This window comes from Trachypithecus francoisi, unplaced genomic scaffold (assembly GCF_009764315.1).
Source record: "Trachypithecus francoisi isolate TF-2019V2 unplaced genomic scaffold, Tfra_2.0 Lachesis_group3, whole genome shotgun sequence".
Classification (NCBI taxonomy): domain Eukaryota; kingdom Metazoa; phylum Chordata; class Mammalia; order Primates; family Cercopithecidae; genus Trachypithecus; species Trachypithecus francoisi.
Window position 1 is genome coordinate 42419253 of NW_022681468.1, and position 13684 is coordinate 42432936.

The 13684-nt window shown below is 36.7% G+C and overlaps 1 protein-coding gene across 2 annotated transcripts in view; it reads left to right on the top strand.

Annotated features, from left to right (window-relative positions):
* Positions 1-13684, top strand: part of KCNH5 (potassium voltage-gated channel subfamily H member 5) — a 351127-nt gene that overhangs the window by 280377 nt on the left and 57066 nt on the right. The window contains exon 10 of one of the 2 annotated variants that reach the window (XM_033187796.1): positions 120-316. The exons of the other annotated variant lie outside the window; for it this stretch is intronic. Coding sequence (XP_033043687.1) covers positions 120-316 — 197 coding nt within the window. The remainder of the gene's footprint in view (positions 1-119; positions 317-13684) is intronic. 2 annotated transcript variants of the gene reach the window in all.

A 13684-nucleotide genomic window follows, 5' to 3' on the forward strand; every position in this document is an offset into this window, starting at 1 on the left:
TTATACCCTCAGTTCTAAATTATGCTAGAAGGTCAATACTGTATAAAACTGAATAACAAGAGTGATTACAATAAGAACAGTGGTAGATACTTGAATATGTATCTTATACTGTTTTCTAGGGAAGGGTGATGTATTTGGAGACATCTTCTGGAAGGAAACCACCCTTGCCCATGCATGTGCAAACGTCCGAGCACTGACCTACTGTGACCTACACATCATCAAGCGGGAAGCCTTGCTCAAAGTCCTGGACTTTTATACAGCTTTTGCAAACTCCTTCTCAAGGAATCTCACTCTTACTTGCAATCTGAGGAAACGGGTATGTTGTCTGGGTCTGCTTTTTCTTATTAGTGTCCAGAGTATTAATTAATTCAGCTCTATTAGCTGAGGAGTAGAAAAGATACTTTGTTTTGCAGCACTAAATTCCCATCAATGTAAAGTGGCATAATTTTCCTTCCCTTTATTTATATTTTGTTAACTTTTTAAGGGAAAAAACACCTTGTTTCTATGAGTAAAGACTTGAATCTTTACCATTTAATATACAAAATGAAAAACAGACTTGAAGAGAAACAAGCTGTGAACTTTCCTATGATGTAGTTGGTTCTTGGAGTTTATAACACTGCCATAAAATCAATTCCAGTGTCTTTTACCTTATTATATGGGTTTTTTAAAAGCTGGTAAAGTTAATCAAGCTGGGTGCCTATTTTACATTCTCAGCTCTCTTTAGGCACTTCTCATTTCATAATCAATTCACAAAGTTTACTCTTTCAAAGAACGCTATCTCAAAAATTAATTAGCCACATTGACACATCCTACAAATATGGATAGGAATCCTTTATTTTACACTGCTGCTGCACATTTAACCTTCATTGCCACTTTTTAACTGATGAGTGTGACACAAATTTAATTTGCATGAAGAAATCTCCTACTTCTGGTTTCTAGGTCATTGGGCATTGGATAGGGCTTGTTTATTGCCAAGAATGAAATATATGTTTGGATAACTGCACTTAAGTGATTTTATCTAAAATGATCGCCTGTCTGTGGTGAAGTATTTTGAAATAACAGTCATTCCTTTCCATAACCCGCTTAAATGAAACCTTCTCTGTAGTTAACAGGGAGGGAAGAAATCAAGCAAAGAGGTAAATTAATGTCTATACTGTAGCAATGTAGAAATGAATGTAATTAAGTCAATGTAATTCCTACTTAGGGTTCCAAGAAAGGATGAGACTAGCAGGAGTAGTGTTTGTACTGGCTGTATCATATTTATTTGATCTATACTTGAACATCATTTTCAGTTCATACTTTTGTTATCAAATAGATGGAGCGTCCAGAACCTGTGAGACAGAATTAAATAGCTATAGAGAACATACAGACTTAAATACAGGTACCTATGCTCAATAGATCTATAGTTAAATGTGAATATTATGTCAAACACAAATAGTTGAAAGTGAAGGCAGATGAATGTGGAAGAGGGATGCTAAATATTAACTAAATGTGGAAGTTTCTCACTTATTGTTAGGGAGCTCAGAGTCCCTTTCAGTATTAAGCAGGAATGTCTCCTTTGGTCTACGCTCTGCCTTCTGCAATGACAAATTTCCCTTCAACAAGGCAACCTGTTAGGTAGTTGACTCTTGTGGTATGGTTGGTCCTTGAATAACACAGATTTGAACAACAAGGGTCCACTTACACACCAATTTTTTTTTGACCAAATGCAGATGAAAAATACAGTATTTGTATTATTTGAAACTTGTGTATACCAAGAGCCGACTTTTCCTGTATATGGGTTCCACCGGGTGGACAGCAGGGCTTCAGTATGTGAGGATTTGGGTATGTGAGGGGATCCTGGAACCAGTCTCCCTCATATACCGAGGGAAGACTGTATTCTTAAATACTGCAAGATTACTGAAAACTCCTGTCCAACATCTGTACATTTCTCAGGACTTGATGTTTATAATATTCCTGTGAAAGAAAATGGGCAGCTATTTTGTCCTTCAAATCACATGAGAAAACTCAGGCCCAGAGGGATTAATATCAAATAACCAACTGATACCTTTGCAATGCAAGGTGCCAAGGAGGGACAATGAAAACAGATCACCAGTGGAAAATATCTGTCACCTCTCTTTCTCTTACACACACACACACACACACATTCATTGGTTGTGACAGCTGAGTACACACAGGTGTGGCTACTTCTGATAGGAAGAGAAGCTAGAGACAGAAAACTGTTGTTGGTTTTTCTAACGGGACTCAGAAACACTGTGCGTGTCTCCATGGGTGCCAGTTTGCTGAGTGACATCAGGTGGCTTTCTTCTCTCACAACCTGTTTCCTATCATAACCGGTGTCAGTTTTTATAATTGTAGCCTTTCTGCTCTTGATGCGTTGTCTCAATAACTTGGCAAATAGTGGGAAAAGGGTGTCATTCAGTGTCACTTTATTTTCTGAAAAACAATATTCTCATGAAAAAAATAAGTAGTGAGAAAATATTATCTCATGATTAGTAATACTAGCTACCATCTGAAAACATATTGTAAATAGCCAGGCACCTCAACATAGTTTACTTATAATATCTTATTAAACATCAACAACCCACAAACAGAGCACTATAATCTCCATTTCATCCATGAAGAGATTAAGGTTCTGAGATTGGAACAGCTAGTTGCCAGATAACTTAGGAGTCAGGGCCTGCATTTGCATTCATCTCTATGATTCTAAAACCTGTATTTTTTAGACTACCATGTTGTTTTAACTTGTCAAAGTCGCTGATATTTTCTTTTCCACAATATTCCACAGAAACGCTGTCAGCAATTTATAATTTCTTTTTCACTTATTCACTTTATTCCAATTGATCTATTAATGAAAACATTTTGTTCTTATTGCTATTATTGTAAAATTTATTGCAATGGACATTCGTTGTGAATTCTATAACCAAAACTATGTCTTTAGTATGCTATTGATATCTCATAGCTATCATAGCCATTGATTAAGGGTGTGTTTCTGCTAAGTAAGGGAGCAGATTTTGAATCCAAGTTGTCAGCCATGGTATGGTACAGTTCTGGCCACACAGGTGTATCCAGTGGCTCAGAGGAGAGGTTTGTATCGTGTATGGCTTTCCATGGCTGCAATAAGGAGGGAAGTGAGCCTTCTTTAGCTGCTTGCCTTCATCTTCATTAAGGAAAAATAAGATGCTTACTGTGAAAATATAGCTCCTGCTACCCATCCTTAAGCCCCTCTATATAAAAATTCTAGAGCTAAAACTAGTAATTCCATCAAACAACTACAGCATGGGCTGGCAAACTTTTTCTGTCAAGGACCAGATAGTAAATAATTTTGGATTTGTGGGCCAATCTCAACTACTCAACTTTTCCACTGTAGTATGAAAGCAGCTGTCTTAGCTTGGGCCACCATAACAAAATATGATAGATTGGGTGCCTTAAGCAGCAGGAATTTATTTCTCACAGTTCTGGAGGCTGGGAAGTATATGATCAAATTACTGGCCAATTTGGTTCCCTGGTGGGGGTTCTCTTCCCAACTTGCAAAATATTCAACTTCTCACTGTGTTACCACATAAGAGAGAGAAGGGGAGGTGGAGAGATGGCGGGGGGAGGAAGCAAGCTCATTGGTATCTTATAAGAGCACCAAGTCCCTCATGAGGGCCCCAACTTTTTTTTTTTTTTTTTTTTGAGCTGGAGCCTCGCTCTGTCACCCAGGCTGGAGTGCAGTGCCATGATCTCAACTCACTGCAACCTCTGCTTCCCAGGTTCAAGCGATTCTCCTGCCTCAGCCTCCTGAGTAGCTGGGATTACAGGCACCTGCCACCACACCTGGCTAATTTTTGTGTTTTCAGTGGAGACAGGATTTCACCATATTGGTCAGGCTGGTCTTGAACCCCTGACCTTGTGATCTGCCTGCCTCAGCCTCCCAGAGTGCTGGGATTACAGGTGTGAGCCACTGCACTGGCCCCAACTTTGTGACCTCTTCTAAACCTAATTACCTCCCGAAGGCTCCATCTCCAAATACCATCACATTGAGGATAAGAGCTTCCACAGATGAATTTTGAGGGGATAAAACTTAGTCAATAGCAAAGCTGCAGATAATACATAAAGAAATGAGCAAGATTGTGTTTCAATTACTTTATTTACAATCAGGTGACTGCCCAGGGGGCTTAAGTGGGTTAATTGTTGAAAAAAGAGGACTGGAAGAAGTTAAATGGGGACAACAGTGGGCATATAAATAGAATCTCCCCACCTTTATTATTCTACTTGCTGCCTATTCAGAGGGTTATGAGATGAAAAATGCCACAAATATCAATAAGAAGTAGCTACACAAAGCAGGCAGATAGCATGAAAGAGTAAGGAAGGATTTATAGTTACTGTGAAAACAAAGAGTTCATTTCACATGTGAACGAGACAGCTGTTACTCAGTCCGGTAGGACATTGCCTTGTGGGGATGCTGGGCTAGTGTTGCTTAGTCCTCATATTTTTTTTTCTCCAAGAGGCCGGAAGCACATTTTTATGGGAAAACACATTTGTTTGGTAATTAATTTGATTTGTTTTTAAAATTCTGTGGTCAAACAAAATAAGTCTGGTTGCTCTTGGTCCAACAACTTGTGATCTAAGTGGAATCAGTCAATGAACTTCTGGTCTCATGGGTCTAGAAACCTGAGATTTTTACCTGGGGCCTGTACATTTTGATGAAAAAAATTTTATCTATTTTCTAACTGACATTTAGCTTTTCCTTTAATTGGAAAGGTTGCTAGACAACTACAGTGTTATTAGAAGTACTAAAAGCAATTATATTAATGGGTATTTTCATATATCATACGTGCTGAAGATATCTTGAAATGCCATTTATGCTCATTAATATTTAACAATTATGATGGTTATTAGACCTGCTGCTAGACAGAAGCACATAGATTACTATACCGTAAATTATTTGAAAATATTTTGATGACAGGATTTTAATATGTGTTTCCTTTGCAATCCTGTGTATTTTATTTTGTGCATTTAAAGCAATTCTATTGAGGAGAGGTACATAGGCTCCACCAGACTATTGGAGATTAAGATCCCATGTGTGAGAGTCAAAAGCTAAACTGAATTGAGCAAAAGGACCGGTTGGGTTATTTTTCAATGATAAGAACACAATTCCATAGTTTCCAATAAGTTTAAACATATTCAGAAAAGGGATGAGAGAGAAGCAGAGGAAAGTTGACTCATTTGCTTACTTTATGTTTGTATTTATTTAACCAATTCAAGATGCTAATTCCTGGAATGACAAAATGGTATTCGTTAAATTGATGACCAGCTCTTAGGTATACATCAAAGAAGGTAAGCAACACACCTTCTTTGACACACACATAAAAAGGTAACACAAGTGACACCTACATTTTAAAGGCTTCTTATTAGACTTTTAAAGTTAATATTAACTTCTTCTCATTTTGCCTATTTGTTGCACAATGATTTTTACCATTTGTGTAAAAAAGAGTTAACCTAGCAGATATGACTATTGTCCTTTGAAAGACTTGCTTATAAAGCTGGCTCTTGTGAACTTGATTTCAGGGGGACTCTCGCCACTAACTGATGAGTAACTCTCTGTGCCTTAACTGTCTATTCTAACAAGGTGGATTGATGCTGAATATCTACTTTCCTTCCCGAAGTGTGGAATTTTGGCATATGTCAGGCAGAAGATGCCTTTGTGACCATCTCCAGTGCAAAACCAGAAGCACCAAGTCCTTAATGAACTTCCCTGGTTGACAGCATTTCTCGTGTGTTGTCATGCTTTTGCTTGTGCCTGGCTTCCCCCAGACTTTGCCCATGCCCCTTTTCCCTTTGCTAAATTTTCTTTGTATCTTGTGCTTCAATAGTCATAGCCATGAATATGGTGATATGCAGAATTCTATGAATCTGCCTAGTGGATTGTCCGACCTTGGCATGGACTTGAGGATCACCAATGCACCATATATAAAGGTTGATAGGAAATCTGTGTCCTCAAAGGTCCTCAAATCAGCAGATATATTGGTAATTTTGTTGTAACCTTCTTTTTCCATAGAAGATGCTGAAACCTACAGACAGTATGTTTTATGAGTAAAAGAGAATGAACCATTTAAAAATAAGTGGTATATTTGTCCATAAGGCAGTCAAGTGAATTTCATTTCCTTGAAACTTAAAATATATGTTACATGAACACTGCTGGCTACAATAAGCATGCCTGAGATGTTAAATTATTTCTGAATATTTTCTTCACTTTCAAGATAGCAAGAACATATTTTCCTCCAGATTGGCTATTTAAATAGGATGAGAGAAGAATTTTATTTGCTGTTTCTGTACGTCTTCTCATAAGACACTTTGTTGAAGTGTGGCACAGAAAGCGTTGGCTGGCTCACCATATAGCCATGCATCCATCCAGCCCCTATCCCATGACCATGGGGTTGTAGACATAAAAGACCAGGTGCCTGCTCTCCAGGAGGCTCCGGTCTAGTGAGAGATCATGAGTCAGATAAGTGCTACGAGAGAGTTATTCTCAGTACACAGGGGGCACAAAGGAGATGAATTCAGTTTATCCAAGGGGAAGACACAGGGAAGGATTCCAGGAGGTGACAAGGACACTGGAGTTAGGATTTCATTTCAAATAGAGGAATATTCTAGAATAAGGAAGGGTCTTGTATATCACCAAGTTCATTTTATTTTCTTTAAAGATGAGAGAAATTCAGACCCAGGAAATTAAGTGATTGCCTAAGTTCGCTTAGCTCGTTAGCAGTAGAGCTGAGACCGGAATCTAGTCCTTGGAATCTCATGCTGGTAATATTTCTGTTATTTAACCTAGAATAAAAGCATTTCAAAGAAGATCATCAGTAAGATCCAATACTTGACTGTGTTCATTTTTAATAGAGAAGGATAATATGTGGCATGAATTTGCATGTGATTCATAGATCGATTTTAGTTTTTCATATTGTGGTTCAGGATAAAACTAATAGTGAAGCCAAAACAAGACAAGCAATAAGCAGTGTTCAGAGTCAGTGGACAGGACTCTCAATCTGGGCATGAATCAATATGTCTGGTGTGGCCACAGCATATCTGTCACCTACATAGTAAAATATCTCATTTTAGTGAAAGCATTTAACTTTCATATGAGTATTATTTAAGAAGTGTTACTGAATACAGTAATATTGTCTTGCTGATAATATTGCACTCTGATATACTCTTTGTTAACATGTCAATACTGCTGTACTGGTTAGTATAAATACATAGAAAGATAAAAATTCTCACTTTAAAAAAAACCGCTACTTTTTTTTTTTTGGTAGGGGGGTGAAGTTTCGCTCTGTCTCCCAGGCTGGAGTGCAGTGGCACAATCTCGGCTCACTGCAACCTCCACCTCCCAGGTTCAAGCAATTCTCCTGCCTCAGCCTCCTGAGTAGCTGGGATTACGGGTGCACAACACCATGCCTGTAAGACAAGTGAGTTAAGGGAGGTAAGATGATTCGCTCATGGCCATACAGGTGATAACTGTTCAGAGCCTGCAATCTCCGTTTTTCAACTCCACGCTGGCTCACATTCCACTGATGCGGGTAGAAAGAGGCGGACCTTCAACAATTTCTGAAGTTTGTCATGTGCATTTAGATGAAGCAGAAACCTAATTATGGAGTCTTTTAAGCCCTTAAGCTGCTTCTATTTAGGGCTCTCTGTTGGTCTGCTTCCAGACGGAATAAAAACTTTTCCACATTTAGTCACCAGGACAGAGGTTCACAGATCTCTTGCTCTTGAATATGCCTCCAAAGCAGTTATTTAAGGACAGTTTCACAAGTTTCAAAGTTGGGGCTGGATTCCATAATTTACCAACATTTTGAACCATAGATTATACTGTCTGGTTTCTTGCCAGCTCTTCGTTTTAAAACCAGAGTTTATTTTTATTGCAAGAAAATACATATTTTAGTAGTAAACAAGAAGAAAATAAATAAGCCTTTAATAGATAGAAAAGTATTTAAGCAACATAATGTAAAAAGACATTTTACAAATTATTTTTCTTGCAAATGTCTATTCAGCAATCTATTTGAGACATTTGTTTTTATGTTAGGTCTGAGCCCTGCCTCACCGTAATATAGCTCTAGAGGCATCTTAGCTGGACGCTAGACTGTTTGTTTCTAAAATGTCTACTACTTGTGAATTCTCAGCAATTAATATTTGATATGATTAATAAAAGATGTGCTCTATCACATCATTTTCATTTAAAGGAAAATACTCTTTTTGAATTAGAAAGCAAGGGTTCTTATTAATGTTAAGGCTGAAATGTGTGTATTGTTTTCTTCCTTAATGCCTTTTGGCATTGATTTAAACTTAGGATACATGCAAATTTTCTTATCCTAACTACTTAGGTCTTGTTTTACTTTTCCTTTGTTTTTACTTTTTTAAAAAATTTGTATAAATTTAAGGGGTTCGAGTGCAGTTTTGTTACATGAGTATATGGCTGAGTGGTAAAGTCTGGGTTTTTAGTGTAACCATGACCTGAGTAATATACATTGTGATAATTAAGTAATTTCTCATCCCTTACCCCCCTCCTACCCTGGCACCCTCCCAAGTCTCTAACGTCTATCATGCCACACTCTAGGTTCATGTACACACCTTACTTAGCTATGAGTTATAAGTGAGAACTTGTGGTATTTGACTTTCTGTTTCTGCATTGTTTCACTTAGGGTAATGGCCTTCGGTTCCATCTGTGTTGCTGCAAAAGACATTATTTTATTCTTTATAATGGCTGACTGGTATTCCATTGTGTGTATACATATCACATTTTGTTTTTCTTATTGTCTTTTATTTTAGGTGCGGGGGTACATGTACAGGTTTGTTACATGGGAAAATTGCATGTAATGGGACTTTGGTGTACAGATTATTATGTTACCCGGGTAATAAGCATAGTACATAACAGCTAGTTTTACAATCCTCATCCTCCATCCTCCAGTAGGTTCTGGTGTTTATTGTTCCCTTCTTATTGTCCACGTGTACTCAATATTTAGTTCCTACTTATAAGTGAAAACATACAGTATTTCGTTTTCCGTTTCTGCATTAATTCACTTAGGGTAATAGCCTCCAGCTGCATCCGCATTACTGCAAAGAACATGACTTTTTTTTTTTTATGGCTGTGTAGTATTCTAATGTGTATATATACCACATTTTCCTTATCTAGTCTACCACTGATAAGCATTTAGGTTGATTCCATGTCTTTGCTATTGTGAGCAGTGTTGTAGTGAAAATATGCATGTATGTGTCTTTATGGTAGAATGATATCTATTCCTTTGGATATATACTTAGTAACGGGATTGCTGGGTCAATTCTGTTTTAAGTTTTTTGACAAATCTCCAAACTGCTTTCCAAAATAGGTGAACCAATTTACATTCCTACCAACAACGTATATGTGCTCCCTTTTCTCTGCAACCTCAACAGAATGTGTTGTTTTTTGACTTTTTAATAATAGCCATTCCGACTGGTGTGAGATGGTATCTCATTGTAGTTTTGATTTGCATTTCTGTAATGATTATTGATGTTGAGCATTTTTACATATGCTTGCTGTCTGTATGTATGTCTTCTTTTGAAAAGTGTCTGTTCATGTCCTTTGCTCATTTAAAAAATATTTGTATGTTTTTAATTTTTTGTGGGTACATAGTAGGTGTATGTATTTATGGGGTATATGAGACGTTTTGATATAGACATGCAATGTGAAATAATCATACCATGGAGAATGGGGTATCCATCCCCTCAAGTGTTTATCCTTTGTGTTACAAACAATCCAGTTACACTCTTTTAGTTATTTTAAAATGGACAATTAAATTATTATTGACTATAGTCACCCTGTGCTATCAAATACTAGGTCTTATTTCTTTCTACTTCTTTGTACCCATTAACCATCCCCAAGAACCCCCACCCAGGCCCTACCACCCATCCCAGTCTCTGTTCACCATCCTTCTATTCCCTATAATCATGAGTTCAATTGTTTTGACATTTTAGATCCCAGAAATAAATGAGAACATGTCAAGTTTGTCTTTCTGTGCCTGGTTTACTTCACTTAACATAATGATCTCCAATTCCAACCATGGTTTTGCAGATGACATGATCTCATTCTTTATCATGGTTGAATAGTACTCCAGTGTGCATACATACCACAGTTTCTTTTTCCATTCATCTATTGATGAATGCTTAGGGTGCTTCCAATTCTTAGCTATTGTAAACAGTGCTGCAAAAAACATAGGAGTGTAGACATCTCTTTGATATATTGATTTCCTTCCTTTTGGGTATATACCCAGCAGTGAGATTGCTGGATGATATGGTAGCTCTGTTTTTAGTTTTTTGAGGAACCTACAAATTTGTTATCCATAGTGGTTGTACTAATTTACATTCTCACCCACAGTGCTCAAGATGTTCCTTTTTTCCACATCCTTGTCAGCATTTGCTATTGCTTGTCTTTTGAATATAAGCCATTTTAGCTGGGGTGATATATTGTAGTTTTTATTTGCTCAAAGTGATGTTGAGCACCTTTTCATATGCTTGATTTCCATTTGTCTATCTTATTTTGAAAAATGTCTTTTCAAATATTTTGCCCATTTTTGATTGGATTATTAGATGTTTCCTGTAGGGTTATTTGAGCTCCTTATATATTCTGATTATTAATTCCATGACAGATGAGTAGTTTGCAAATATTTTCTCCCATTCTGTGAGTTGTCTCTTTACTTTGTCGATTGTATCCTTTGCTGTGCAGAAGCTTTTTGACTTGATGTGATCCCATTTGTTCATTTTTGCTTTGGTTGCCTGTGCTTGTGGGGTATTACTCAAGAAATTTTTGCCCAGACCAATGCCCTGGAGATTTTATCCAGTATTTTCTTGTAGTATTTTCATAGTTTGAGGTCTTAAATTTTCTTTGCTCATTTTTTAATGGGGTTGTTTGTTTTTTGCTTGTTAATTTGTGTAAGTTCCTTTTAGATTCTGGATATTAGTCTTTCGTCAGATTCATAGTTTTTAAAACTTTTCTCTCATTATGTACATTGTCTGTTTACTCTGTTGATAGTTTCTTTTGTAGTGCTGAGATGCTTTAGTTTGATCAGGTCCCATTGGTCAATTTTTGTTTTTATTGCATTTGCTTTTGGAGTCTTCATCATGAAATCTTTGCCAGGACCTATGTCCAGAATGGTGTTTCCTAGGTTTTCATCTAGGGTTTTTATAGTTTTAGGGTTTACATTTAATTCTTTAATCTACCTTGAGTTGATTTTTGAACATGATAAAAGGCGGGGTCCAATTTTCATCTTCTGCATATGGCTAGCGAGTTATCTCAGCACTATTTATTGAATAGGGAGTCCTTTTCCTATTGCTTGTTTTTGTCAGCTTTCTCAAAGTTCAGATGGTTGTACGGGTGTGGATTTATAACTGTGTTATCTAACTTGTTCTGTTGGTCTATGTGTCCATTTTTGTACCAGTACAGTGCTGCTTTGATTATTGTAGCCTCATAGTATAGTTTGAAGTCAGATAGTGCAATTCCTCCAGCTTTATTCTTTTTGCTTAGAATTATTTTGGCTATTTAGCCTCTTTTTTTGGTTCCATATAAATTTTAGAATAGTTTTTTCTAATTCTGTGAAAAATGTCATTGGAAGTTTGATGGAAATAGCATTGAATCTATAAATCCTATTGGACAGTATAGTTATTTTAACAATATTGATTTTTCCTATCCGTGAGTGTAGAATGTTTTTCCATTTGCTTATATGATTTCTGATTTCTTTCAGCTGTGTTTTGTAATATTTGCTGTTGAGGTCTTTCGCCTCCCTGGTTAGCTGTATTTTTGGGTACTTTATTTTTGTGTGTGTGCCTATTGTCAGTGGGATTGCATTCTTGATTTGGCTCTCAGGTTGGACATTGTTGGTATATAGAAATGCTACTGATATTTTTTTTACATTGATTCTGTATCCCAAAACTTTGCTGAAGTGGTTGATCAGTTTTAGGAGAGTTTGGGCAGATATTATAGGATTTCTAAGTATAAAATCATATAATCTATGAAGAGAGAGAGTTTGATTTCCTCTCCCTGTTTGGATGCCTTTTATTTCTTTCTCTTGCCTGATTGCTCTGGCTAGAACTTCCAGTACTATGTTGAATAGGAGTGGTGAGAGTAGGCATCCTTGTCTTGTTCTGGTTCTCAAGCCAAAGGCTTCTAGATTTTGCCTATTCAGTATGACGTTGGCTGTGGGTTTGTCATAAGTGGCTCTTATTGTTTTGGAGTATTTTCCTTCAGTGTCTGGTTTGTTGAGGGTTTTTAACATGAAAATATGTTTAATTTTATCTGAAGTCTTTTCTGTGTCTATTGAGATGGTCATGTAGTTTTTATTTTTAGTTCTGCTTATGTAATGAATCATATTTATTGATTTGCATGTGTTTAAACAATCTTGCATCCCAGGAACGAAGGCTTGATTATGATGGATTAGCTTTTTGATGTGCTGCTGGTTTTGGTTTGCTAGTATTTTGTTGAGGATTATTGCATCTCTGTTCATCAGGAATGTTGGCCTGAAGTTTTCATTATTTGTTCTGTTTCTGCCAAGTTTTGGTATCAGAATGATGCTAGCCTCATAGAATGAGTTAGGGAGGAGTTCCTCCCCCTCAGTTTTTTGGAATTGTGTTGGTACCAGCTTTTCTTTATATGTCTGGTAGAATTTGGGTATGAATCTGTCTGGTCCAGTGCTGCTGTTTGTTGGTGGGCTTTTTATTACTCATTCAAATTTGAACTTGTTATTGGTCTGTTCAGTGTTTCAATGTATTCCTGGTTTAATTTTGGGAGGTTGCATGTTTCTAGAAATTTATCAATTTCTTCTAAATTTTCTAGTTTGTATGCATGAAAGTGTTTGTAATAGCCTATGAATGTATTTTTTATACTGTGGGGTCAATGTTAATGTCTCCTTTGTTGCTTCTGATGTGTTTATTTGAAACTTCCCCCCACTTTTTTTGTTAGAATAGCTAGAGATCTGTTAGTCTTACTTATTCTTTCAAAGGAAAAGCTTTTGGTTTGTTGATCTTTCATGCTTTTTCATGTTTCAATTTTGTTCAGTTCAGCTGTGATTTTGGTTATTTCTTTTCTTCTGCTAGCTTTGCAGTTGGTTTGTTGTTCTTGTTTTTCTAGTTCCTCTAGGTGTGATATTACATTGTTAATTTGAGATCTTTCTAACTTTCTGATGTGGGCATTTAGCACTATAGTCTTTTCTTTTAAACTGCCTTAGCTGTGAGTTTCTGGTATATTGTCTCTGTTTTTATTACTTTCAAAGAATTTCTTGATTTCTACCTTAATTTCATTGTTTACCCAGAAGTTATTCGGGAGCACGTTGTTTAATTTCCATGTAATTGTATGATTTTTAGAGAGCACCTTAGTATTAATTTCTATTTTTATTGCACTGTGGTCGGAAAGTGTGGTTGATATGTTTTCAGTTTTTTTGAATTTGTTGAGAATTGTTTCACGGCCGAGTGTGTGGTCAGTTTTAGAGTACGTGTTATGTGCAGATGAGGAGAATTGTGTATTCTGTTGTTGTTGGGTGGAGTGTTCTGTAGATGCCTTTTAGGTCCATTGGGTCAAGTGTTGAATTTAGGTCCCAAATATCTGTGTTAGTTTTCTCAATGATCTGTCTAATACCATCAGTGGGGTGTTGAAGTCTCCCATTATTATAGGGTGGTTATC